This window comes from Corvus hawaiiensis, chromosome 1, assembly GCF_020740725.1.
Source record: "Corvus hawaiiensis isolate bCorHaw1 chromosome 1, bCorHaw1.pri.cur, whole genome shotgun sequence".
Lineage (NCBI taxonomy): Eukaryota > Metazoa > Chordata > Aves > Passeriformes > Corvidae > Corvus > Corvus hawaiiensis.
The window spans coordinates 1000947-1024401 of NC_063213.1; the positions used below are offsets into that span (position 1 = coordinate 1000947).

Genomic DNA, 23455 nt, shown 5'->3' on the forward strand with positions numbered 1-23455 from the left:
TGGCAGTGCCCAAGGCCAGGCTGGAGCAGCCTGGGACAGTGGGAGGTGTCCCTGCCCATGGCAGGGGTGGGAATGGGACGGGATTGATGCTCCATTCCAACCCAAAGCATTCCAGGACGATTCCGTGATGGACCAGACATGCCCTCCCTTCTGTATCCCTGAATCCCTGACCTGCTGGGTTGGAAGGACCTTAAAGCCCATCCAGTCCCTCCCCCTGCCTCAGACTGGGAACCTTGCCCTGCCCAGGTTGGATCAGGGTCTTGGTGTGGGAACGGCTCCAAGACAAACCTGAGGGTGTTCTGGAATGAGGAGCATGATCCTGGGAAGGGCAAATAAAGCCCAAGTCAGATTTATGAGCTGGGCAGAACAGATTTATGAACCCTGGCTCAGGGTTCAGGGTTTGGCTTGGGGGGGGATTTACTCCCCTTCCTGTCAGAGGTGGGAGATGCCTGGGGAGTCACAAATTCCTGAGGAAAACTCACTGGATTTTCCCTTTTTTAGTCCCAAAATGGCCTCCAAGGATTTTGTGGCTGTCTGGAGCCTGCTCGGGGCTGGCACAGGCACCTAAAAATGAAATTTAAATCTCTTACCTCGATTTTGAACCTGTTTCTCTTACTGTTAAATCCTAGGTGGGATATATGGGGGAAACAGGAATAACTGAGGAGTTTGGAAGGAGCTGGGAGGAATTTGGAGGGAATTCAGAAGGAAGTGAAGAATTTGGAGGGAATCTGGGAAGGAATGGGGACAAATTCAGAAGGAATTGGGAAAGACTTGGAGGGAAGCAGAGACAACTGGAAGAGGTTTCTTCTGATGGACGAGACCAGGGAAAACGGGCTCTGGGAGATGCTTTGTGTCCACTGAGGTTGTCCAGAGAGACCAATCAGTCCCTGGGGAGGTGTTGGAATCCCCCTCCCTGGAGGTTCTTGGTGTGAGCCTGGATGTGGTGCAGGATAATCCCACCCGAGGTCCCTTTTCCATGGAAGGTTGGACCTGGAACGTTCCGGGGTCAGGCGGGGTTGTGCTGCGGGGCTGTGACCGACACCGTCCCTCCCCGGGGACTTCCCAGTGCCACCCCCTGCTGTCTTTGTCCCCATGTGATTTACGAGGGTGTTTTCCATGGCCTCCACTGATCCCAGCTCCGAACCCTCTGCGTGGCTCCAGGGGGGGCTTGAGCCGAGGGTCATCCTCCGGGCAGGATCCTGGGTGTCCTCCTGGAGCTTCCTGCTCTCCTGGGGAAGAGTGGCTGCTCCCACGTTGGTGTTTGGTGAAACCCACCCTGTTCGCAGAGAGGGACAGGCCATAAATCAGCCCTGGGCTGGAAAACCCCATCCATCTCCAGAGAATCAAGGAATTGTTGAGGGGAAAAGTCCTCAGAGTCCATCGAGTCCAACCATCCCCAGCACTGCCAAGGCCACCCCTGCCCCATGTCCCCAAGTGCCACATCCACAGGGCTGTTAAATCCCTCCAGCAATGGGGACTCCACCACAGTCCCGGGCAGCTGTGCCAGGGCCAGACAGCCCTTCTGGGGAAGGAATGTTCCCAATATCCAACCTGAGCCTCCCCTGGCCTGACACAGCCTGATACCACTTCCTCTTCTGTCTGTGTTCCCTGGGAGCAGAGCCCGACCCTCACCTGGCTCGGACCTTTCATCCCACCATGCCCTGGACCATCCACGGCCATGTCTGTCACCTCTGTCACCCCCGTCCTCGCTGTCACCCCCTGGTAACACATTCCCTGCCCTGGCGACCCCCATGGCACGGGACCCCAAACCCTGTGACCTTCTGCTGACCAAAAGTGACCAAGACACCCATCCCCACTGACCCGGGGACCAGAGCAGGCTGGGCTGGGCTGGGCTCTGGGCCCGATTCATCCCACCTGGAATGTCCCGGTGTCCCAGCCCCCTGGAACGCCCACGGCAGCTCCCATAAAAGCGCTCCTGGCCCGGTGGGAAGCAGGATCCAGGATCCAGGAGCCAGGATGGGGCCGTGCCGGGCGCTGCCACTGCCGCCGCCGCCGCTGCTGCTGCTGCTCGTGGGGCTGGCCGGAGCCTCCACGCTGTGGCCACAGGGATCCACGCCGGGATGGGACGGATTCACGCTGTCCTCGCTGGGACCCCGGGCCCTGAGCTACAAGGACGTGGTGGCGGCGGCCGTGGAGCTGCTCAACGCCAGGGCCGTCAGTCCCCACGTCCTGCGGCTCCGGGAGGCTCAGCTCCGGCCCGGGTGGGTGAGTGCTGAGCTCTCCCTTTCCAGGAGAAGCTCCAGGACTGGGCAGTGGTGGATCCAACCGTTCTGCCCCGTTTTGGGTCTGACCCCCACGGGATTGAGCGCAGCCGAGTCTGGGCTGAGCCTGACCCGCTCCAGGCTGGACGTGGCCCCTCCTGGGGCTGGCTCCGGCCCGTTGCGGGGCTGGGCACTGGGGGCGGTGGGGCCCTGATGGGTTCTGTCCCCTTTCCCAGCCCTCGGACCTGCAGAGCCGGCAGGAGCTGAGCTTCACCCTGGAGGAAACCACGTGCCGGACACCGGGAATGGACACCGGCAACTGCAAGAGCCGCTGGCTCGGGGTGAGGCTTCGTCCTGTGGCAACTGGGGATTATCCGGTGGGGAAACTGAGGCACGGGGGGGTTGGGCTCTCCCGTGTCCCCTCTGTGTCCCCACAGGCGGTGACCTGGTGTCACGGCTTTGTTTTCCTGGAGGAGCAGAAGCCCACGGTGGAGCTCTCCTGCGAGAACGCTCCGGCCGCGGTACGAGGGGGCCGGAATGGCTCCGTGTCCCCCCGGCTGCCGGGGGTGCCCCCGGTCCCTCCTCATCCTCCCAAAGTCTGACACCGCTCCTTGTTTTCCCAGTTCGGCCGGACCTGGAAGTCCAAGATCAAGGATTTCTTTGGCAAGGTCAAGCAGCGCTTCCGGGGCTTCTTCCAGTGCGGTCGGATTTGGATCCGGGACAGGCTCAACCTCAAGGCACCCAAACCCTGAGGGGACCCTGCTGTGTCCCCTCCCTGTGTCCCCTCCCTGTGCCCCCCACCCGGCTGCTTCACTGCCAATAAACGTCCCTGCATCGCTCCCGGTGTCACCCTGAGTGTCCCTGCGCCCCTACGGGGACCCCCGAGCGCCCCCAAAATCCCCCCTGTGCCCAGCCTGGGAGCTCTGAGAGCTGGGGACACCCTGCGGGTCACGAAGTGGGGGTGTCACGAGTGAGCGGCACTCAGTGGGGCAGATCTGGGGTCCCCCCAACCCTTCAAGGCCGCGGAGAGGCGAAGGGACCCCCCTGCAGGTGCCGCCACCTCGGGGACCCCCCGAGAGCCCCTCCCCAAATCCAGCCGCTTCCCGGCCCTGCTGTGCCGCCTCCTGCCATTGTCACCACAAGGGGGACATGGCGGTGGGATGGGGACGGCGCTGATGGCAGAGGGTCCCGGGGTTGGGGGGAGTGTGATCTGCCCCGCTAAAATGGGCACGACACCGTCCTGGCCCCATGGGCACCACTGGCTCCCGCCGTCTCACCGGCCTCCTGCAGGGACTTGGACCGCCGGGATTGTCCCTCCGTGTCCCCAGGACACCTTGGGGGTCCCCTGGATTCTGTGGGGCCCCCACAGAGGTGTTTGTGGGGTACAGACCCACAGGAATATGGGGGGACAGGAGGGTCACCCCCAGGGGGCCGCAGCCATGACCCTGCTCTGGCCACTTTTGGGGCACAGGGGTCCCTGAGCCCCACAACTCTGCACCCCCCATGTCCCTGTTCCAAACTGGGTCCATCATGGGGGTCCCCTCGGGACCTGAAACCCCCCCAGCCCTGCCCTTGCAGCTCCCCGGGGGGCTCATGGTGTCCCCTGTGTCCCCCCCCCCCACCCCCCCCATCTCCCTTTGCCATCACTGCTGGTTTGGGGGGGACAAGGTGCAGGGAGGACAGTGACACCGTGGGGACAGTGACAATGACACCGTGGGGACAGTGACACCGTGGGGACAGTGACACCGTGGGGACAATGGTGGCTGGGATGTGAGCGGCCCCTTTTATGGGTGGGGCCCTGCGGGCTCCCCAGAGCAAACCCATCCCTGTACCCAGTCTGACCCCACATCCCCGACCCCACATCCCCTTGGGGACAACGTGGGGGCGCAGCCCTGTGTGCCAGCCGTGCCTCGGTTTCCCCCTGTGCCAGCCGTGCCTCAGTTTCCCCGTGTGCCAGCCGTGCCTCAGTTCCCCCCTGTGCCAGCCGTGCCTCAGTTTCCCCTGTGCCAGCCGTGCCTCAGTTCCCCCCCGTGCCAGCCGTGCCTCAGTTTCCCCCTGTGCCAGCCGTGCCTCAGTTTCCCCTGTGCCAGCTGTGCCTCAGTTTCCCCCTGTGCCAGCCGTGCCTCAGTTCCCCCCTGTGCCAGCCGTGCCTCAGTTCCCCCCTGTGCCAGCCGTGCCTCAGTTTCCCCGCGTGCCAGAGACAGGAAGAGCCCGGTGCCCACACGGCCATTCCCGATGGCCCTTTTATTGCTCAGCCCAAGCCCACGGAGCCCCTCAGGTGCACGTTGAACTTGACCTTGGGCCGGAAGTGCCGGATCTTGCCCAGGAAGCGCCCGAAGCGGCCGCGCTGGATCAGAACCGGCTGCCGGAGGGATGGGGGTCAGGGGCTCAGGGGGTGCGGGACCCCCCCTTCCTTGGGAGCACACCGGGACCCCACCCAGGACCCCATAGCAGGGACCCCACCCCCAGAATCCCACCCAGGACCCCATAGCAGGGACCCCACCCCCAGAATCCCACCCAGGACCCCACACCCGAGCCCCCACTCGTGTCCCCGCACCAAGGACCCCACACCTGGGACATTTGGGACCCTAAATCCAGAATCCAACACTTGGGACCCCACCCATGTCCCCACACCCAGGCCCCACGCAGGATCCAACATCTGGGACCCCACACCCAGCACCTGCCGGGTCACTGCACCCAGGACTCCCCCGGGGCCCTGCACCCCACACCCAGGACCCAGGGCCCCGCCCCATGGACTCTGCACCCAAATTCCCCACCCAGGACCCCACACCTGCGACACCCCACCCAGACCTGCGAGCTCCCCAGGACCCCCCACCCTCCATCGCGGGGGACGGAGCCATCGGGGTGTCCCTTTTAGGGGATGCGGGGCAGGGGGAGGGACCCTCCCACCTCACCCCACCCACGGGTGCCCCCCGGGCCCCCCCCACTCACGTCGGAGGAGGCGTCGAAGCAGCGCAGGTCGATCTCGGGGGAGCTCTGCAGGAGCTGCACCGACCCCGAGCATTCCTTGATGACCTGCGGGGACACGGGGACACGCGGTGTCACCCCGGGGATGGCACCGGGCCCCCGTGTCCCCCTTCCTCCCGCTCCTCCTCCTCCTCACCCCGTTCTCCTTGAAGTCGCAGTCGTCGGGGTTGACGCGGGCGCTGGCGGCACAGTCCGTCTCCATCATGCTGAAGTTGAGTCCCTGCAGCGAGCTCAGCTCCACGCCCTGGGGACACGCGTGGGCAGCGGGGTCACGAGCGGGAGGGGACAGGAGCAGAGGGGTCACGAGTGGGGGGTGTCCGGTGAGGGTGTCACTGGTAGGGGGTCACCAGTGGGGCGGCAATCGCTGGCGTGGGCTCAGCGCTGAGCGCTCACGGGGTGGGGACCGTGAGGGGTGTGAAGGGAGTGTCAGAAATGGGGGGGTCACGAGTGGGGTGACACTGCCCGGGCGGGGCGTAGGGGTGGGCACTGTGCACCCCGAGTGGGGTACCACGAGTGGGGGGGACAGGAACAGCGGGTCACGAGTGAGTGGAGTGGGTCACTCGCGGGGGGGACTCACTGGGGGGGGGGGGGGGGCTCAGGGGTTGGACTTGAGCAGCCCAAATCAGGAGTCATGAGTGGGGGATCACGAATAGGGGGTCCCGAGTGGGGGGCACTCACCGGAGCGGACTCAGGGTCGGGTTGGGCAGCCCAGGTCAGGCACCACGAGTAGGGGATCACAAATAGGGCATCCCGAGTGGGGTGGGGGTGTCACCCGTGGGGGGGTCCCGAGTGGGGGGCACTCACCGGGGCGGGCTCGGGCTCCGCGCTGAGCAGCCTGAAGGCGTTCTGCACCTCGGGGCGCTGGTTGTAGGAATCCACGGCCTGGGCCAGCACCTGCGTGTAGGCGAGGGGCGCCGGGGCGGGGAGGGCGCAGGCCCCCCCCAGCACCGCCAGCACCAGCACCCACGAGCTCGGCATCGCTGTCCCCACGGCCACCCCCGGGCTCCTTTTATCCCGCACGGGAGGTCGGGGACCCGCCCCGGGGCTCGGTTCCCCCCTTGGGAAAGGCCCGGCCCCATCCCGCAGAGCGGCCGTTGTTTGGGGGGGACACGCGGGGCGGGGGGGGGCCCCAGTGTGTCCCCGTGGATGGGCGGTGGCATCTGACCCCCTCGGGGTCCCTACCCTTGGGAGCCCCTTGGCTGGGCACGGGGGGATTTGGGGCGCAGGCCCCCTCGGGGGGGGCACAGGGGACACGTTGCCCGTGTCAGGTTGGTGCCCGCGGGGTTGCACAACCCCAAACTTGCCCCATCGCTGTTGCCCAAGGCCGAGGGTGCCCCCCGGGTCCCCCAAACTGTCACCCCCATACACGCACACGTCCGAAATCTCTTTATTCCAGCTCCGTTGGGGACAGGGCGCGGCCGGACGGTCCCCGCAGGGACGCGTTGGGAGGGGGCCGGGGCCGCGGGGAGGGGGAGGAGGAGGAGGATGAGGAGGAGGATGAGGAGGAGGATGAGGAGGATGAATGACCTGGGTTGGTGCCAGGGGAGCGGGGCTGGGCGCTGCCATCGGGCTGCTGCGGGGAGAAATAAAGTGGGTTTTCACTCCAGAGCCAACAAACCCCCCCAACGTGAGGGGGACACGCGTCCCAGCCCCGGCACGGGCTCCCGGCGCCCTCACCGGCTCCCGGCCGCACTCCACCATCGAGAGCGGCACGTCGGGCAGGAAGGTGAACACGGACACCTGGGCCGAGCAGCGCTGCACCTGGGGACAGAGCGGCCTCAGCACCCCGGGGACCCCCCGCGCCCCCCGGTTCGGAGGTCCCGCCCCACGCTCACCCTGCCCGGGCGGCCCCGGCAGCCGCGGGGGTCCGGGGGGGGCCGGGGGCAGGGCGGCTGCCGGGCCGTGAAGTTGATGCTGAAGTGGGTCCCCCAGTCGAAGCTCTGCCGGGAGAAAAGCTCCGTGGGGACCCGCACGGGACGGGTGCCGGAGCCGGGAGCACCCCCCGCACCCGCACCCCTTTTCCTACCGTCCTGGCGACTCCCAGCAGCCGCAGCAGCCGCAGCTCCTGCCCGTGCGTCTCCAGCACGGAGCGCGCCAGCTCGCGGGGCGCGGGCACGGCCGCGGGCACGGCCGCGGGCACGGCGGCGCCCGCCGCCAGCAGCACGGCCCCGAGCACCAGCGCCATGCGGGCGGCACGGCCGGGAATGAGCCCGGGATCGGCCCCGGGCTCGGGCTCGGCCCGGCTCCAGGATAAACAGCGGCCCCCGTGCCGCGGGAAGGGATCGGGTTGCCGATGTTTTCCTTGGCCCGGTGCCGCGGGGGGAAGCGCGCCTGGACCTGCAGGAGATGCGGCGATGCTGGAGCTCGGCAGGGCCGATCCCCCATCCGTGGCCCCTTCCCTGTGCCTGCTCCCAGTTTCTTGGCACGCTGGTCCCACCGAGATCCTGCTCCTCCCGAGCCGGGAGCGACAGCATCCTCCTGGTTCCCACAGAGAAAAGAAGCAGGAGCCCTCTGCCCTCTCCCAATTTCTTTATGCTATTTTTGGTTTTTAAGATCCCTCTCACCCTGCTCAGATTCATCCAAACACCCCATGCCCAGGTGTTCCTTGGATTCAGGAACACAGGGTTTGGCGAGGATTGCACTGTGTGGATCCCGCTCTCCCAGTTTGCCTTCCCTGGGTGAGCGAGTCTCGTTTCCCCAAAATTCAGTCTTTTCCTGTCGCCTTTGGAGCCAGGAGCTCCCCTTTCTCTTTGCTTCATTCACAATGGAAAAGCAGAGATCCCTGGGGAAGGAGTCCCAGGAAGCACATCTGGGAGATACCTGAGTCTCCCGGGATCACCGTGCCTGGGAGCAGCGCTCTGGAAGCCCAGGGGCCATCGACAGCCCCGGTGTCAGGGAGCTGCTGCTCTTCCAAGGGTATTTGATCCAATATTCCCATTCTTAGGGACACAAGCCCCAGGTGGGAGATGGTGGGAGGGAGAAGGGATAATGGAAGACCAGGCGAGCAGCTCATCAGAGCCTCCTCTGCCCATGGAGATGGTCAGGATGGGTCTTGGAGAAGAGAAGATGCCACAAGCAACAACTTCATTCTGATCCAAGTATTCCTGTTTTTTCTTTTCGTTCTTTTTTAAAGTCTGAGCAGCACAGAAAAGTCCAAAGGATTCCCATTCCTGGGAAGCCAGCAGTGGATAGGTGTGGAAGAAATGGATATGTGCTGATAGATCACATTTATAGCCAGATATGCTCATTATAGACCCTAAAATATACACAGTACCCCAGTATAGACATCCACATGTACAGCCAGAGTCAATCCCAGGGATGCTGGGGAGCAGGAATGGACATGGGGAGCGGGGCTGGGGGGCACATCCCGCTCTTCCCAGCTCCCAGCCCCTCGGAACGCCGGGATGGGGCTAGACCCGGGGGGAGATCCCCATTCCCCAGCAGCTGGGATCAGGTCACATTCCTGCTGCCTGGCCCTGCCTGCCCGGAGGAGGTATGGCTGTGCCCAGGATGGCACGGGAAGAGCCGGGCACGGAGAGCTCCGGGGGGATGGCGGATCACGGATCATGCAGGAGGAGGGCTGAAGGGCTGACACAGGGAAGGTGCTGCCAGGCAGCTCTTTGGCTCTGCCAGCATTCCAAAATTTCCTGGCACAAAACCCACGGCAAAGACCTTTCCCAGCAGAGCACGACAAACTCATGACGTGTTTTCCTTGCTTCTCCTAAAATATCCCGGCCTTTCTGCTACAGCTGCCTCTTAGCCTTGGAAAATACCTTGATATTTAACTTAAAGGACATCCTGATAATCTACTTCCCATTTTGAAACCCTCAGGCTGTTGCCTGGAGTCGTTTCCATCCATCCTTCTCCAGAGCTTGCCCAAACGATCCTGGTTTAACCGACCTTTTCTTCTTCCTGGTTTCTCCATCCTGTGGCTCTTGTGGAGAAGTTTTCCACATCAAGCTGAGAAAAACACGAGAAACTGGGGGGGGGGGAGGTCTTGTGTAAGAAGCTCCTGGAAGCAACAGCGCCGTGTTTGTCCCATTTGGAGACCCCCTCTGTGTGACCACGACCCCCCAAATTGCTGCTGATGCCCCTGGAGGGGCTCAGGTGGTTTTGCTGCTCCAGAAGATGCCAATGGATTTTCCAAGTCCTTGAAGTGGCTGTTTTTATGTCACAATGAAGCCTGTCCCCCTCCCTCAGCCCACAACGGTGCTTCCCAAAGGTGCAACCGCAGGAAAACCGACGAGGGATGGATGGATGGATGGATGGATCTGCTCGGCCACGGCTCCGGGGGAGGCCGAGGGGGTCTTTGCTCGCACATAAACTCACCATATTTGACCTTTCAGGACCTTCAGCCCAAAAAGTTACAGGTGGGGGATTACTCTGTCAAGTTCCTTTGCGTTTGGATCGAGCACCTGGAAATCGTGGCACGCTCGCTGACGACGAGATGCCCCCAAAATCCCCCGCGTCAGATGGTGAGGAGCGGCACGCAGCCCACGCCCACCCCGCCCTCGTGGCACACCATGGGCGCCATGAACGTCCAGCGGTTGGTCTCGGGGTCGTACATCTCCACGGAGCTGAGGTTGGACTGGCCGTCGTAGCCGCCCACGGCGTAGAGCCGGCCGCAGTTGGCCACGAGGGACACGCGGCTGCGGCGGGTGTTCATGGGCACGATCAGGTACCACTGGTCGGCCATGGAGCTGTAGACCTCGGCGGCGCTCAGGAAGCCGGAGCCGTCGTAGCCGCCGCACACGAACATGCGGCTGCCCAGCGCGGCCGCGCCGTGCCGGCACCGCTTGTTCAGCATGGGCGACACCGCGTGCCAGCTGGACGTGTGAGGGTTGTAGTATTCCACCTGGGATGGAGCACAGCGGGAGTTAGGGATGCTGCCTTGGGAATCAGCCTGTGACAGTCTCCCGCTGTGGCACCTCCAAACTGGGGGTAGTTTTGGGTTGCTCGTGACAAGGCAGTGAGGGGCTTCCCAGGGAAGGGAACGGGGCTGGGGAAGGGTTTGGAGCACCAGGAGCAGCTGGGGGAGCTGAGAGGGCTGAACTGCCTTCAGTTAAAAGTTCAGCTGCTATGGGATTGTGCCTGAAGGGTTTGGGTTAGAAGAGACCTTAAAGCTCATCCAGTGCCACCCCTGCCATGGGCAGGGACACCTCCCACTGTCCCAGGCTGCTCCCAGCCCCAGTGTCCAGCCTGGCCTTGGGCACTGCCAGGGATCCAGGGGCAGCCCCAGCTGCTCTGGCAATTCCAGCCCAGCCCCTCCCCACCCTCCCAGCCAGCAATTCCCAATTCCCAATCTCCCATCCATCCCTGCCCTCTGGCACTGGGAAGCCATTCCCTGTGTCCTGTCCCTCCATCCTTGTCCCCAGTCCCTCTCCAGCTCTCCTGGAGCCCCTTTAGGCCCTGCAAGAGGCTCTGAGCTCTCCCTGTGTCCTTCCCTTCTCTCCCAGCCTGGCTCCATATCCGAGGGGCTCCAGCCCTCAGAACATCTCCATGACCCCAAGCAGGTAGAGTCACTTCTGTTCCACCTCAGGTTTTTCTGTCATGGGTGGAAGTGACACAATTTGGTGGCGCAAGCACTTGGGGCCATTTGGGTGCACAGGGAAAGGACACGGAGCCTTCCAGCCCCAGCCTGAGGTGCAGTGGATGAGCCCCAGCCCAGGGCCTTACACTGTTGAAGATCTGGAGCCCGTCGTGCCCTCCGGACACGTAGATCCGGCCCTCGAACACGGTGACTCCGGCAGCGCTGCGGTTGGAGCTCATGGGGGTCACTGCTGTCCACCTGGGAGGGAGAGGGGAGAGATCAGCAAGACTCCCACAGATTATTCCGTGGTTTTCTAGTGCTGGATTCCACCAACTCTCCTTTCCCCACTCCTTATTCAAACCATTCTCACAGCCCAGATGCCCAGAGGTGCCAGGGCACGGAACACCGGAGGAGAAGCTCCTGGGAAAGCTCTGGGACATGAAGGGCTCTTACTTGTTTGTTTCTGGAGAGTAGGACTCCACGGAGTTGAGGGATGAGTTTCCATCGTATCCACCGCACACGTAGATCTGCCCATCCAGCACCACCGTTCCCATGGCGCTGCAAGGAACAGCGGGGCCCCGTGAGATGGCTGGGGGTGCTGTCACCCTGTCCCCAACACTGTGACCCTGCACACTCTGCCTGTGTCATCCCACCAAACTGCCTTTGCCCTGGATTCACCTGCACACTGCTCAGTCCCACCCGAACTCTGAGCTCACAAAGCGGAAAGGTGCTCACGGCAGGAGCACCTTGAATCCCAGCTTTGGATTTGGGCCCATCACGACAAAAAAAAAAAGACACTGAGGGGCTGGAGTGTGTCCAGAGAAGGGAATGGAGCTGAGGAAGGGGCTGGAGCACCAGGAGCGGCTAAGGGAGCTCCAGAGGTACCTGGTGAGGGGCACATACATCTTCCACCCCTGTCCTGGGCAGCTGTGCCAGGGCTGGGCAGCCCTTTCCAGGAGGAATTTTCCCTATATCCAACCTGACCCTTCCCTGGCACAGCTTGAGGCCATTTCCTCTTCTCCTGTCCTTGTTCCCTGGCAGCAGAGGCCAACCCCCCCTCGGCTGCACCAGAAACTAACCACGGAAATCCCAGCTGCTTCCACACTGCCCCACTCCTCCTTTCCCATTTCCGCCCCCCCCCATCCTGCTGGGCACCCACTCCCCCACTCTTCCTCCAACCTCCTTTTTCCCTGCTTTTCCAGAGCTCTCTTCCCTGTGAGCTGCACGTACCTCCTCTTGCTGTTCATGCTTTCCACTTTGGACCAGGAGTCGGTGTCTGGGTTGTAAACCTCCACGGTGCTGAGCCTCAGCTGGCCGTCGTAGCCGCCGATGGCGTAGAGCAGCCCGTTGACCACGGCCACGCCGACGCGGCTCCGCGCCGTGGCCATGGGCTGGCACTTCTCCCAGCGGTTGGCAATGGGATCAAACACCTCCACCACGTTCAGAGAATCGCCTGCATAGAAATTTGCTACTCAAATTAAAAGAGGGAGACCTGATGAAGCCCTGGGATAGGGAGCGGGGTGGAGGGGTAATGGGGTGCTGCTGTGATCCTAAAGATGGGGTTGGCATGGGGAACCATGTTTAGGAAAACATCTGGGAAAAACATTACATCTGCTAGGGTGGGACGGCATCTAAAGGGACCTGGACAAGCTCAAGGAGTGGGAAGCTCATGAGGTTCAACAAGGCCAAGTGCAAAGTGCTGCACCTGGGTTGGGGCAAGAAATTCTGCCCTGTGAGGGTGGGGAGGCCCTGGCACAGGGTGCCCAGAGCAGCTGTGGCTGCCCCTGGATCCCTGGCAGTGTCCAAGGCCAGGCTGGATTTGGCTTGGAGCAGCCTGGGACAGTGGGAGGTGTTCCTGCCCATGGCAGGGGTGGGAGTGGGATGATCCTTAAGGTCCCTTCCAACCCAGCCCATTCTGGGATTCTCTGTCCTATCCTGGGGTCTCACATCCCATTCCAGCCTACCTGCTCCCACAGAGACATTTCCCAGCCAGATATCCCTGCTCTCCCACAGAGCTCCTGCTCTGAACAATTCCCATTGTTCCCACACTCAGAACCATCAGGGAACATTTCCAAGAGCTCTCCCGTGCTCTGCACCAGGAGCCCCGACAAGTTCCCTCTGTGGAAGTGGCACCTCCACTGTCCTCCGAGGGGCAGCAGAGACCTGCAAGTCCCATCTGTGCTGTCGCTGCTTCCCGGGAACGCAGCTCCTCCACAGAAGGTTTGTCCTTGACCATTTTCTGTTCCCTTTTTACAGCACGGTGAGGCTCATGGCACCACGGTATTGTGATCCCACAACGTTGTGGAGATCCCTGCAAGTCCTGCTTGGGGCTTCAGGCAAGGACACCATCCTCAAAGTCTTAAACATCCTGAATAAGCCTCACCTCGGCAGGATTTAGATGGAAGACGTTAAACTATGGGCACAACCACCCCGAGGGTTTCACTGGAAGGGTCGAAGTGCTGCATGGAGGAGGAGAAACTGCTCCACGCTTCCACAGGGGGGAATTCCAGCATCCCACCCAGCCCCTGGTGGTCTTTCCACTGCAAGGTACCTGCTGAGTTGAGTCCCCCCACGGCGTAAATCAGCCCCGCGATGGACGTGCAGCACCGCGGCCGCGTCTTGAACGCCGGGAGGTGCGGCCGGCGCTCTGGCATGAGGTGATAATCCTTGGCTTCGTCAACCAGATCCCTGGAATCCAATCAGGGAATCATTCAAGAGGAGATCTGACTGTCTGGAGCCTGAGATTGAAGGATTTAGCTTTCCCATCCTGCTGCCTCCATGTCCCAGCCTCACCTGCACTTGTGGCAGCACCGGACCAGGTCATCCTGCTGCACGCGGTCCGTGAGGAACTGCGGCCGGCACAGGGGGAGCCGGATTTTGGACAGGAGCTCGGGCAGGAAGGGCTCCCTCTGGTCTCGGTCGTACCGGATCCAGGCCAAGGCAGCTTCAAACACCTGCCACAAGACAGGAGTGGGAAGTTGGGAGTTTTGGGGTTGTGCAAGTGGATGGGAAAGAAACGACATCAAATCTTGGAATGGTTTGGGTTGGAAGGAACCTCAAGGATCATCCAGTGCCACCCCTGCCATGGGCAGGGACACCTCCCACTGTCCCAGGCTGCTCCCAGCCCCAATGTCCAGCCTGGCCTTGGGCACTGCCAGGGATCCAGGGGCAGCCCCAGCTGCTCTGGCAATTCCAGCCCAGCCCCTCCCCACCCTCCCAGCCAGCAATTCCCAATTCCCAATCTCCCATCCATCCCTGCCCTCTGGCACTGGGAAGCCATTCCCTGTGTCCTGTCCCTCCAGGCCTTGTCCCCAGTCCCTCTGCAGCTCTCCTGGAGCCCCTTTGGGCCCTGCAAGAGGCTCTGAACTCTCCCTGGAGCCTTCCCTTCTCCAGGGGAACACCCCCAGCTGTCCCAGCCTCTCCAAGAGGCTCCAAGAGGGAAAGAGGGAAAAAGGGAAAGAAACTCTATGCAGTTTCTTTCCCTGCCTCCAAGAATCCCGATCTGTGGTCCCGTGGGATGGGACATCCAGCAGAACTGTTTGCAGGGAGATGAGGGAGCTGCAAGGAGGATTTTGGCAGAGGAGGTGGCACAGAACACAAAACTGTGTTTTTTTAGTGACAAAAATCTGCAAACTGGGAAAGAAGACAGGGAGTGGTGCTGCTCCATGAGAAACCAGGAGACAGGTTTGATGACAGGGATCCATCTGTTCTCTCTGGATAACCACGCTGGAGATGCCTGGAGCTGAGCTGGTCTCTCCAGGCTCCATCCCACACACTGGAAGGGACAGACCTCTCCGAAGCACCACTGGATGACTCCAGCTACAAAAGGATCCCAGTGCCCTGGTCCCAGTTTGATTTGGGACACGCATTCCTGGGTTCACAGGACTCCCTGTTAAAGTTACTGCAACCTGTGTCATCCAGAACAAAATCATCAGCTCTTTCTTGTATAGTGGCATCCGGAGTCTCTCCCAACACAATTCCCAAACTTTCCAGTGCAAAAATGCTTCTCCAACAGCACCACAGGGATTAAAAACCCCAAACCAACTTTTTTTCCACTCTACAGGGTGCCACTGGAATTTCTGAAGAGTGGGGCTGGCAGGTGCCAGGGCACGAGGAAATGTCCCCAGGATGGACTCTTTGGATCCTACCTGCTCTGGGAAAAACAGAGTGAGAAATTCCTGGTATGATAGAGGAATGTGGCTGGAATGCGAGGCAGGTTCCCCTCCCTCCCTAAGCCTGATTAGCAAAGCACATTTTTACCCTGCAAGGAGGAGCTGGAGGTCTGCTCTGCCTTTGTCACCTCCTCTGGAGGCTCCTCAGGAAGAGCAGGATGGATTTCCAGGTTCGAGGACCGGCTCTGTTTTCCCTGCTCACCTCTTGCCCCCCAAAACCCCGACAGGAGAGTGCAGCCAGGTGGGATTCCAGCTCTTCTCCCAGGGAACAAGGGACAGGAGGAGAGGAAACAACCTCACATTGTGCCAGGGGAGGTTTAGGCAGGAATTTGGAAACATTCCTTCCCCAGAAGGGCTGTCCAGCCCTGGCACAGCTGCCCAGGGCAGGGGTGGAGTCCCCATTGCTGGAGGGATTTACCAGCCCTGTCCATGTGGCACGTGGGGACATGGGGCAGTGGTGGCCTTGGCAGTGCTGGGGGATGGTTGGACTTGATGGACTCTGAAGGCTTTTCCAACCTCAATGATTCTGTGATCCTAAAAAAGCCCTGCTTTTCTTTTTTCCTAGGAACAAGTCAGTCTGGAGTAGGCCCAAGGAACCATCACAGCTCTGTCCAGCACCTCTGAATGTCCCCCCTGTGCCAGGACATCTCAGCTTCCCTCAGCCCAGCAATAGGATCATTCCCATTCCCACTCCCAAGCAACACAAAACCCCTCGAGGTCAAAGTTTCCTCAAAGTTTCCTCAAAGTTTCCTACACCAGGCACCCACCTGCTCTTCGGACTTCACGTTGAGCTCATCCCTGGAAACGAGCTCCAGCACGTCCTCAAAGGGCAGGGCCAGGAACTCCTCGGACATGGAGACCTCCACAAAGTGCTGGTGGATGAAGCTGTTGGCAGCGTCGTAGAGCACCGTGCACATCATGGTCTCGGCAAACTGCCGGACACCCAGGCAGTTCTTGGGATGGAGCCTGGGAAAAGGGGAAGAGGAGAGCAACAGGAATGTCAGGTTAATGGAAGAGCAGCTGGGGCTGCCCCTGGATCCCTGGCAGTGCCCAAGGCCAGGCTGGACATTGGGGCTTGGAGCAGCCTGGGACAGTGGGAGGTGTCCCTGCCCATGGCACGGGTGGGAATGGGATGGGCTTTAAGGTCCCTTCCAACCCAAACTATTCCAGGATTCTGGGAAGCACAGAAGCCTTGCAGGACATGCAGTGTAATGAAAGCTGTGTCCTCACCAGTGGTGGCAGATTCCAGCTCACCCATGAGCTGATCTGCACAGAGAGCTTCAGGTGAATCCACAGCACAGCCAGAGGATGGAAAACACAAATGTCCCCTTGTCCCTGCCAAGGAGCCATTGGATAGATCCAGGTGGCTCTGGGAGCATCCACAGCTGCTCTGGCAATTCCAGCCCAGCCCCTCCCCACCCTCCCAGCCAGCAATTCCCAATTCCCAATCTCCCACCCATCCCTGCCCTCTGGCACTGGGAAGCCATTCCCTGTGTCCTGTCCCTCCAGGCCTTGTCCCCAGTCCCTCTGCAGCTCTCCTGGAGCCCCTTTAGGCTCTGCAAGGGGCTCGGAGCTCTCCCTGTGTCCTTCCCTTCTCCAGGGGAACATTCCCAGCTGTCCCAGCCTGGCTCCAGAGCAGAGGGGCTCCAGCCCTGGAGCAGCTCTGGGGCCTCCTCTGGACTCTCTCCAGCAGCTCCAGGTCCTGGTGCTGTTGGGTGGGGAACTGTCACATGAGGGTGACTCTGAGGGCTCACACAGGGCTTGGTTACAACACAGCTGCCTAAAAATATCCCAATTCTCAATTCCACTTCAGAAGAACAGCTCAGTGTCCATGTCCCAGCTCCCAGGGTGGCCAGAATCCACTAATTTTTAGTTATTAACCAAACTGGCAGCTGTGCACTCAAATCCAGGACTTCACTTAGGACACCTGGCTGCCCCTGGTGGATTTGGGAGGATTTTGGTAGCCAATCCCTGTACTTGGTGGGTGTGTTTGACATCATACCACTGAGCACCCTGAGCAGCTGCAGAGAAGCCAGGCTGGGAAAACTGAACACGTCAGGCTCCCTGGCACGGGCTGAGAATCCATGTGGTACGTGGACAAGGAGTATCCCAGCTTTCCATTTCCAGACCCTGCTGCTGGAACAGCCTTGCAGCCAAACACCAGCGAGGAAATTGAAAAACCTGGGACCAATTTAAGGCTCTGCCACAGTTTCCTGTCCAGCTCCTGGGCTGAGGCGCGGTGTTCCTCCCCTTTAGCACACACAGCAGCAGGAAGGGCAACTGTGGATACAAAAATGCTGCTAGCGAGGATTTTCTTGCTGTTTTCTAAGTCCATGAGAGACTTTTCTCTCTCACAGAGATAGTGGCAGAGTTCTGTAAACAACCAAGCCACCTGCAACCTTGAACAGTCTTGTTTATGGCACAGTAGGAAAATATTTTGACAATGGATGTTTTAGGATTTTGGCCAATCACCCCCAAGGGGAGGCTGATCCTTTGTCCAATTAGACTATGAAGAGAAAAGTCTATAAAAGTTTGTAAAATAATTAAATCAATCAATCTTGCTGCACAATTCCTGCCTGCTGGATCTTCTCTCCTCCTCCCTACGGCTGTGGGACATGGTGATACACCCTAGGGCATTTTATTGGGCAGTTCCTGCCAGGATGGGTTCTCAAAAAGGGAGATGGTCCCTCAGTTTTGCTCTGGGTGTTAATTCCCATGGCTGGCCAAGGGCTTTTATTGTGTCCCAGTGAAGGAGTGGTAAGTTATTCCGAAGGGAATGAGAATGGTAGGATAAGGGGGAACGGCTTCCCACTGCCAGAGGGCACGGAGAGATGGGATATTGGGAATTGGGAATTGCTGGCTGGGAGGGTGGGGAGGGGCTGGGATGGAATTCCCAAAGAAGCTGTGGCTCCCCTGGATCCCTGGCAGTGCCCAAGGCCAGGCTGGACACTGGGGCTTGGAGCAGCCTGGGACAGTGGATTGGGATGGGCTTTAAGGTCCCTCCCAACTCATTTTGTGATTCCATAACTCCACAGATGCCAAGTTTTGGGATGCACACTCCTCCTCCTCCTGCTAGAAGGACACATCCTGCTCCTCCCAAGCCGGACACAGGTGCCTGACCCTCGCTGCTGCTGGGGAGCAGCTGGAATGCCCCCGGAATCCCCCCAGGATCCCCCCAGGCGCATTCACCTCTCCCTGAGGAAGGTACAACAGGCGTCCTTGATGTTCTGCAGCTGAAGGAAGCTCGCCCCCATGAGCAGGGACTGCACATTCTGCTGGTCTATGGCCAGGTGACCGTTGTAGGCGAAGTTGATCAGAGCCTCCAGAGCACTAAAAACAGGGAGAAAGGGCAGAAACCCCACTGAATTCCAGCTGGGATAGCCCTGTGCCAGCAGCAGAACGCTCTGTGGGATCGTTCCCGCGGAGAGCAGCCTCTGAACCGCGCACACACCGCGCCAAGGCCCGCAGAGGCCTCGTGCTCCCTCGGGCTCTCCCTAGGGATGTCACCTGGGATCCATGCCCTGCATGACGATCTCCTCCTGCTTGCACTCCATCATGTCGTTGGTGAACATGGCGTGGAAGTACGGGATGGAGGCTGCCAGCACGATCCGGTGCGCGCTGAATTTATGGTCCCCGACCTAACGGAGGGGCAAAAGGGAAGGAGAAGGGATCAGCACCACCCACGGCTCCAGGTGATTCCCTGCAGCACAGCTCCACCAGCATCCAAGGATTCAAGTCAGGTCTTTGCTCTGATTCCTTCTCTCAGAGCTTTTTTCCCTAATTTCCATGTCAACCTGGCTCATCCCAGTCCATGCCCACCCCAGCTTGTGCAGAACTGCCCTTTTTTCCTCTCTTAAGCCAAAATTTCCCGTTGGAGCTTTGTTTTATGGCCAAAGCAGCTGGCACAGCAGGGCCCTTCGCTCCAGGTTATCCAAGGAGTCCTTCTCTTCTCCTCTGCAAAACCCTCCCCCCACTTTCATCTCCAGACATGCTGTTTGGATTCAGGACTTCCATGATTCCCAACAGTGCCTCCCCTCTCCCTCCAGGCCTGGAGTGCTCAGAGCCAGCAAACACAAACTTGCAGAGGGTTTAGAAAGCAAAATTCCTGCCAGATGGAAAAAAAGGAGGAACTTTTGAAGAGCCTTGTCTCTGTCCTGGGCCTGAATCCCTGTCCATGCTGTCCTCTGTGCTTGGATAATGCTGCACAAATCCTGCTCTCCTGGATTTTGCAGCATTCCTAATTCCCAGAGCAAAATCAGGAAGCGAAATGGTCGTGACTATGACACCCTTCACATACATATTTATTTGCATGTGACTTTACAGGGATGAAGGTCTGTATGGATCCCTTCTCCTGACCCAAAACCACCTGGAAAACATCCCAGAGGCTCCAAGACTCGAGGTATCAGCAAAATCTTTGCCAGCCTCCTCCTGTGCATACAGCAGCATGGGGAATCTCTGGGAAACGGAATCGGGACTGCAGGCCCAGGCTCCGTGAGGGGATGGAGCTTGAGGCCACATCCCTGGCCCTGGAGAGGGAGGAATGTTGGCTGAGCAGGTTCCCACCCCGACCTCACACAGAGAGCACAAACTCCAGCCTGGCCAGAGCTTTGAACAGCTTTAAAAATACAAAAAACACAGCAAATTTCACGAGGAAAGGCCAAACAGGGAAGTGATTCCAGAACCTGAGAGCCCACAGACCCTTCCCAGACCCCTGGGATTTTCATTCCCTCCCTCCCTGCCAGGTGAGCACACCTGGACTCTCGGTGTGCCGAGGGTCTGAGGTGCTGCTCAGGACAGGGGAATCCCTGAGGACACTCAGCTGCTGGAGCTCTTGCTTTGGGAATTCCCAGTGGGAATGGCTGACACACGAGCAGCCACAGCCTGGTTGACCACGGTGACAAATTTGCTGCTTGGCCCGTCCACATTCCAGCCCGGAGGCTCAGGAACACCCGACCTGCTCGGCAACACCTCGGCAACACCTCAGCAACTCGGGCAGTTCCCAGTCCATCCCTTCCCCATGGGTGAAGTCATCCCATCATCAGCTGCTCCTGGCCCAACCCACTGATTTCCCAGCAATGAATCCCATTATTGACACACCTTCATGCTGCTGCAAAACCCCTTCCTGAGTGCCTCAAACATCCCAAAACATAGAAAAACTCCATTTTTGCTTTTGCTGTTTCTGAAAGGTGAAAGAACAAGGCTCTTATCTCTAAAATTCCATAAGGAATTCACTCCAACTGCAACAATCCATTTGGTTTGTTTGGATGAGTGCTCCTGTTCAGGCTGAGTGTGCAAGAAAAGCAACATTTTACTTGACTTTCATTTCCCCCCAAGCCCAAGTTGCCAAAAATCACAACTGCCCAAATCTCATTTCAGCTCTTTAATAAATAAAGAGTGGTGCTAAAATTGAACAGGCACCTCTTAAAGTGAAACACCTGCTTCAAATGCATACAGCGACCTTCTATTTATAACCAAAATTATCTTTATAACTAAAGATAACAGGAATTTCAACACCGAGGTTATACTTACTCAAAACCTGAGCCTGTAGTGGCTCCAAGGAGGAGAAAAAGGCCCTTATTTCACAAAATAACTGTAAATTACAGAGCCCAGGTGGCAGCTCTGGGCCCCTTGTGACAAGAGTGACATTGAGGGGCTGGAGCATGTCCAGGGAAGGGAACTGGAAAACTCCTGAGGGAGCTGGGAAAGGGGCTCAGCCTGGAGCAAAGGAGGCTCAGGGGGGACCTTGTGGCTCTGCACAAGTCCCTGACAGGAGGGGGCAGCCGGGGGGGTCGGGCTCTGCTCCCAGGGAACAGGGACAGGAGGAGAGGGAACGGCCTCAGACTGGGCCAGGGGAGGCTCAGGGTGGATATTGGGAACATTCCTCCTGGAAAGGGGGGTCAGGCATTGAAGGGACAGCCCAGGGCACTGGTGGCTCCCCATCCCTGGAGGGATGTAACACCCATGTGGATGTGGCACCTGGGGACGTGGGGCAGGCGTGGCCTCGGCAGTGCTGGGGGATGGTTGGACTCCATGATCCAAGAGGCCTTTTCCAACCGAAACCATTCCATGATTCCATACCCTCAGCTCCAGTACAAGAGATTCCAGCCCTGTCCAAGGGCTGAGAGGTCCCGCCAAGCTCCAGTTCCAGGGATGCATCTCGGTGACCTCACCCCTGAGGAGCTGCCACCAAACAGCCTCATTATCTCCAACAGCCCTGGTCCTTGCAAGGGCAAACATCCCCAGGCATCCTGCAAGATTCCTGCCGGGATAATGACAGCTGGGATGAAATCACCACCGGGATGGAATCCCTTGGGTCTGAGCAGTGCTGCCCTTCCAGGTGGTCCTGGATTGGGAATGGTCCCTGTGAGCAGCGAGATCCACGGAGCTGCACCAGCAAAGAGCCCGGGAAATATTTCCTGGTGCTGGACAAGACACAACCTGTGATTCCTCATGTCTGAAACTTGGAATGGCAGAGAACCCTCGGGGAGATGGAGAAATTGGGATGTCTGCTCTCAAACTATCATCGTGTTCATTCCATCAGCACTTGATGGCGAGTCCCCAAGGACTGCAGTTCTTGCTGCAGGCAAAGGGCAAGTTTTTCTCCTGGGATATGGAAAAGCCTTCCAAGGATGGGCCCGCAGCACGTGTCCATTCAGCTCATCCTTGTGTCTTCTTTCCCAAAGTGCTCCCCACCTGCAGAGCCAAAGGCTCTCCCTTTCCATGACTGCACTAAGGCGCCTTCCTGATGGAGTCACTCTGGAGTCACCTAAGGAGAGAGCGGCAAAGAGCTCGTCCTCTTCCTGATACCATTCCAGCATGTTCTGTTTTACAATTTATCACTTCAGGTCCTTTGCTTTGAAGGTGAAAGATTCAGTTTTGCAGAAAAAAGGAACTTTGCAAGCATCCCTCCTGACCCTGGGAATCCCAGAATTCCCTTCTGACGTGTCTCTGAGCGGGTAACAAAGGAATCTGCTCCCGGACACCCCCACAGCCACAAACATGAACAGATTCCAGGGAACAAGGAGCCTTTCTCTGGAGGAAAATGCTGTAGGTGGGGGAAAGGCATTCCTTGTGTTCCTGACGTCACCACCCACAGAGCTGAGAACTTGCTGAGTTTTGAAGGTCTCAAAAAAACCCCAAATCCATCTTTTCTGAGGGCACGGTGGCACTGAGGGCACGGAGAGGCCAGAGCAGAAGCAGAGCTGGTGTCCAATCCATTGCAGCCCCGTTTTGCCAGGAAAAGGTAATAATGGGATGCACCTGGATCAGGACAATGCCAAGCACAAATCCAGGCTGGACAATGAGAGGAGCACTGCAGGGAAGGATTTGGTGGATGAGGAGCTCCACATTCCCTGGCCAGAACTCGCCGTGCCCTGGGGGCTGATCCCCTCGTGTGGGCAGCAGGAAAGAGGGAATTCTGAATGGCTTCCCACTGCCAGAGGGCAGGGCTGGATGGGAGATTGGGAAGGTATTTCCTGCTGGGAGGGTGGGGAGGGGCTGGGCTGGAATTGCCAGAGCAGCTGGGGCTGCCCCTGGATCCCTGGCAGTGCCCAAGGCCAGGCTGGACATTGGGGCTTGGAGCAGCCTGGGACAGTGGGAGGTGTCCCTGACCATGGCAGGGGGTGGGATGGGATTTAAGGTCCCTTCCCACCCAAACCATTCCAGCATTCCATGAGAATGGTGACCAATTCCTCTGAAGCAGAGGAACATCCCCTTGGATGTACAACAAAGCCACATCCCCAGGGAATTCCCTGCCAGCTCAGAAGAGCCCAACTGCTTTGCTGAATTCCTGTCCCTCCACTTCCCACGGGGACAGGGAGCATCCCAAGGGGATCAGCTCCAGCCCTGCCCTCCTTAAGGCTTCTGAAGGGACAGCAAAAAGACATTTTATGTTGTCCTAGAACTAAAAATCCTTGTGTTTTGTGTAAGGGAAGAGCTGAGGGCAGCCGAGAGCTCGGGGGAATCACCTCCAGTGAGAATCCCAAATAACTCCTGTCTGTTGTGTGACAAGGTTGGAATCACATCCTCATCCTGCAGCTCTCCTGTCATGGATCAGCTGCTTTTCCAGTCTCCCAGCTCCTCCAGTAAAACAGATATTCCCTCTCCTTCTGTCTAGGGGTGACTTTATGATGTTGATCCCATATCGCTGCCCTGTGCCCAGCAATTAATTTTGTGCCTTTAAACTGAGCCTGAGAGGGGGGAGAGGAAAAAAAACCCAGCAAAACTTTCAAAGCAGTTTGCAGTTTGTTTTCAAGGACACAGACACAGACTGCTCTGCGTTTGAGAGAGAGGAGCGGCACGAAGCCCTGCCTGCTTTCCAGCTTTCGGCTTTCTTTTCCTCCGGAGGGAGACAGAGAGTTGAACCTTTGTTTTCCTGGGACTTTGTTTCTTTCCCTTTTCTCTCTGCTGGACGGTTTCAACATCAGAATGCATCAGGAGGAATTTCCACCGAGGCCTTGGCCCTGGAGGGGGGCCCAGCGCCCCATCCCAGCTCCAAGGAGGGGGAGATAGATCTACGGAAGGACTCTGAACTTTTCCCAGGT

At 59.1% G+C, this 23455-nt stretch overlaps 4 protein-coding genes across 5 annotated transcripts; 1 reads left to right on the top strand and 3 right to left on the bottom strand.

The window, feature by feature from the left end:
• The first annotated feature begins 1485 nt into the window (after positions 1-1485).
• LOC125326133 (cathelicidin-B1-like) lies at positions 1486-3060 on the top strand. Its single transcript, XM_048304070.1, has 4 exons — positions 1486-2226; positions 2459-2563; positions 2660-2743; positions 2846-3060. Exons 1-4 carry the CDS (start codon positions 1978-1980, stop codon positions 2972-2974), a joined length of 567 nt encoding a protein of 188 aa, XP_048160027.1. The 5' UTR covers positions 1486-1977; the 3' UTR covers positions 2975-3060.
• A 1377-nt stretch (positions 3061-4437) lies between these two features.
• LOC125326932 (cathelicidin antimicrobial peptide) lies at positions 4438-6576 on the bottom strand. Its single transcript, XM_048305661.1, has 4 exons — positions 6015-6576; positions 5347-5454; positions 5175-5258; positions 4438-4584 (listed from the first exon to the last, which is right to left on the bottom strand). Exons 1-4 carry the CDS (start codon positions 6186-6188, stop codon positions 4474-4476), a joined length of 477 nt encoding a protein of 158 aa, XP_048161618.1. The 5' UTR covers positions 6189-6576; the 3' UTR covers positions 4438-4473.
• A 5-nt stretch (positions 6577-6581) lies between these two features.
• LOC125326608 (vegetative cell wall protein gp1-like) lies at positions 6582-9679 on the bottom strand. Of its 2 annotated transcripts, XM_048305094.1 has the most exons (5): positions 7648-9679; positions 7237-7547; positions 7046-7150; positions 6888-6971; positions 6582-6783 (listed from the first exon to the last, which is right to left on the bottom strand). In XM_048305094.1, the coding sequence occupies exons 1-5, from the start codon at positions 7967-7969 to the stop codon at positions 6598-6600; spliced, it is 1008 nt and encodes a 335-aa protein (XP_048161051.1). In that variant the 5' UTR covers positions 7970-9679; the 3' UTR covers positions 6582-6597. The 2 variants fall into 2 exon arrangements, with proteins under 2 accessions (XP_048161051.1, XP_048161100.1); XM_048305143.1 differs by having other exon boundaries at positions 6586-6783; positions 7237-7737.
• On the bottom strand, positions 9679-20015 carry KLHL18 (kelch like family member 18). The gene is made up of 10 exons (XM_048302793.1): positions 20010-20015; positions 18420-18550; positions 18102-18242; positions 15680-15878; positions 13534-13694; positions 13292-13428; positions 11971-12193; positions 11194-11298; positions 10887-10998; positions 9679-10065 (listed from the first exon to the last, which is right to left on the bottom strand). Exons 1-10 carry the CDS (start codon positions 20013-20015, stop codon positions 9679-9681), a joined length of 1602 nt encoding a protein of 533 aa, XP_048158750.1.
• Positions 20016-23455: the final 3440 nt, after the last annotated feature.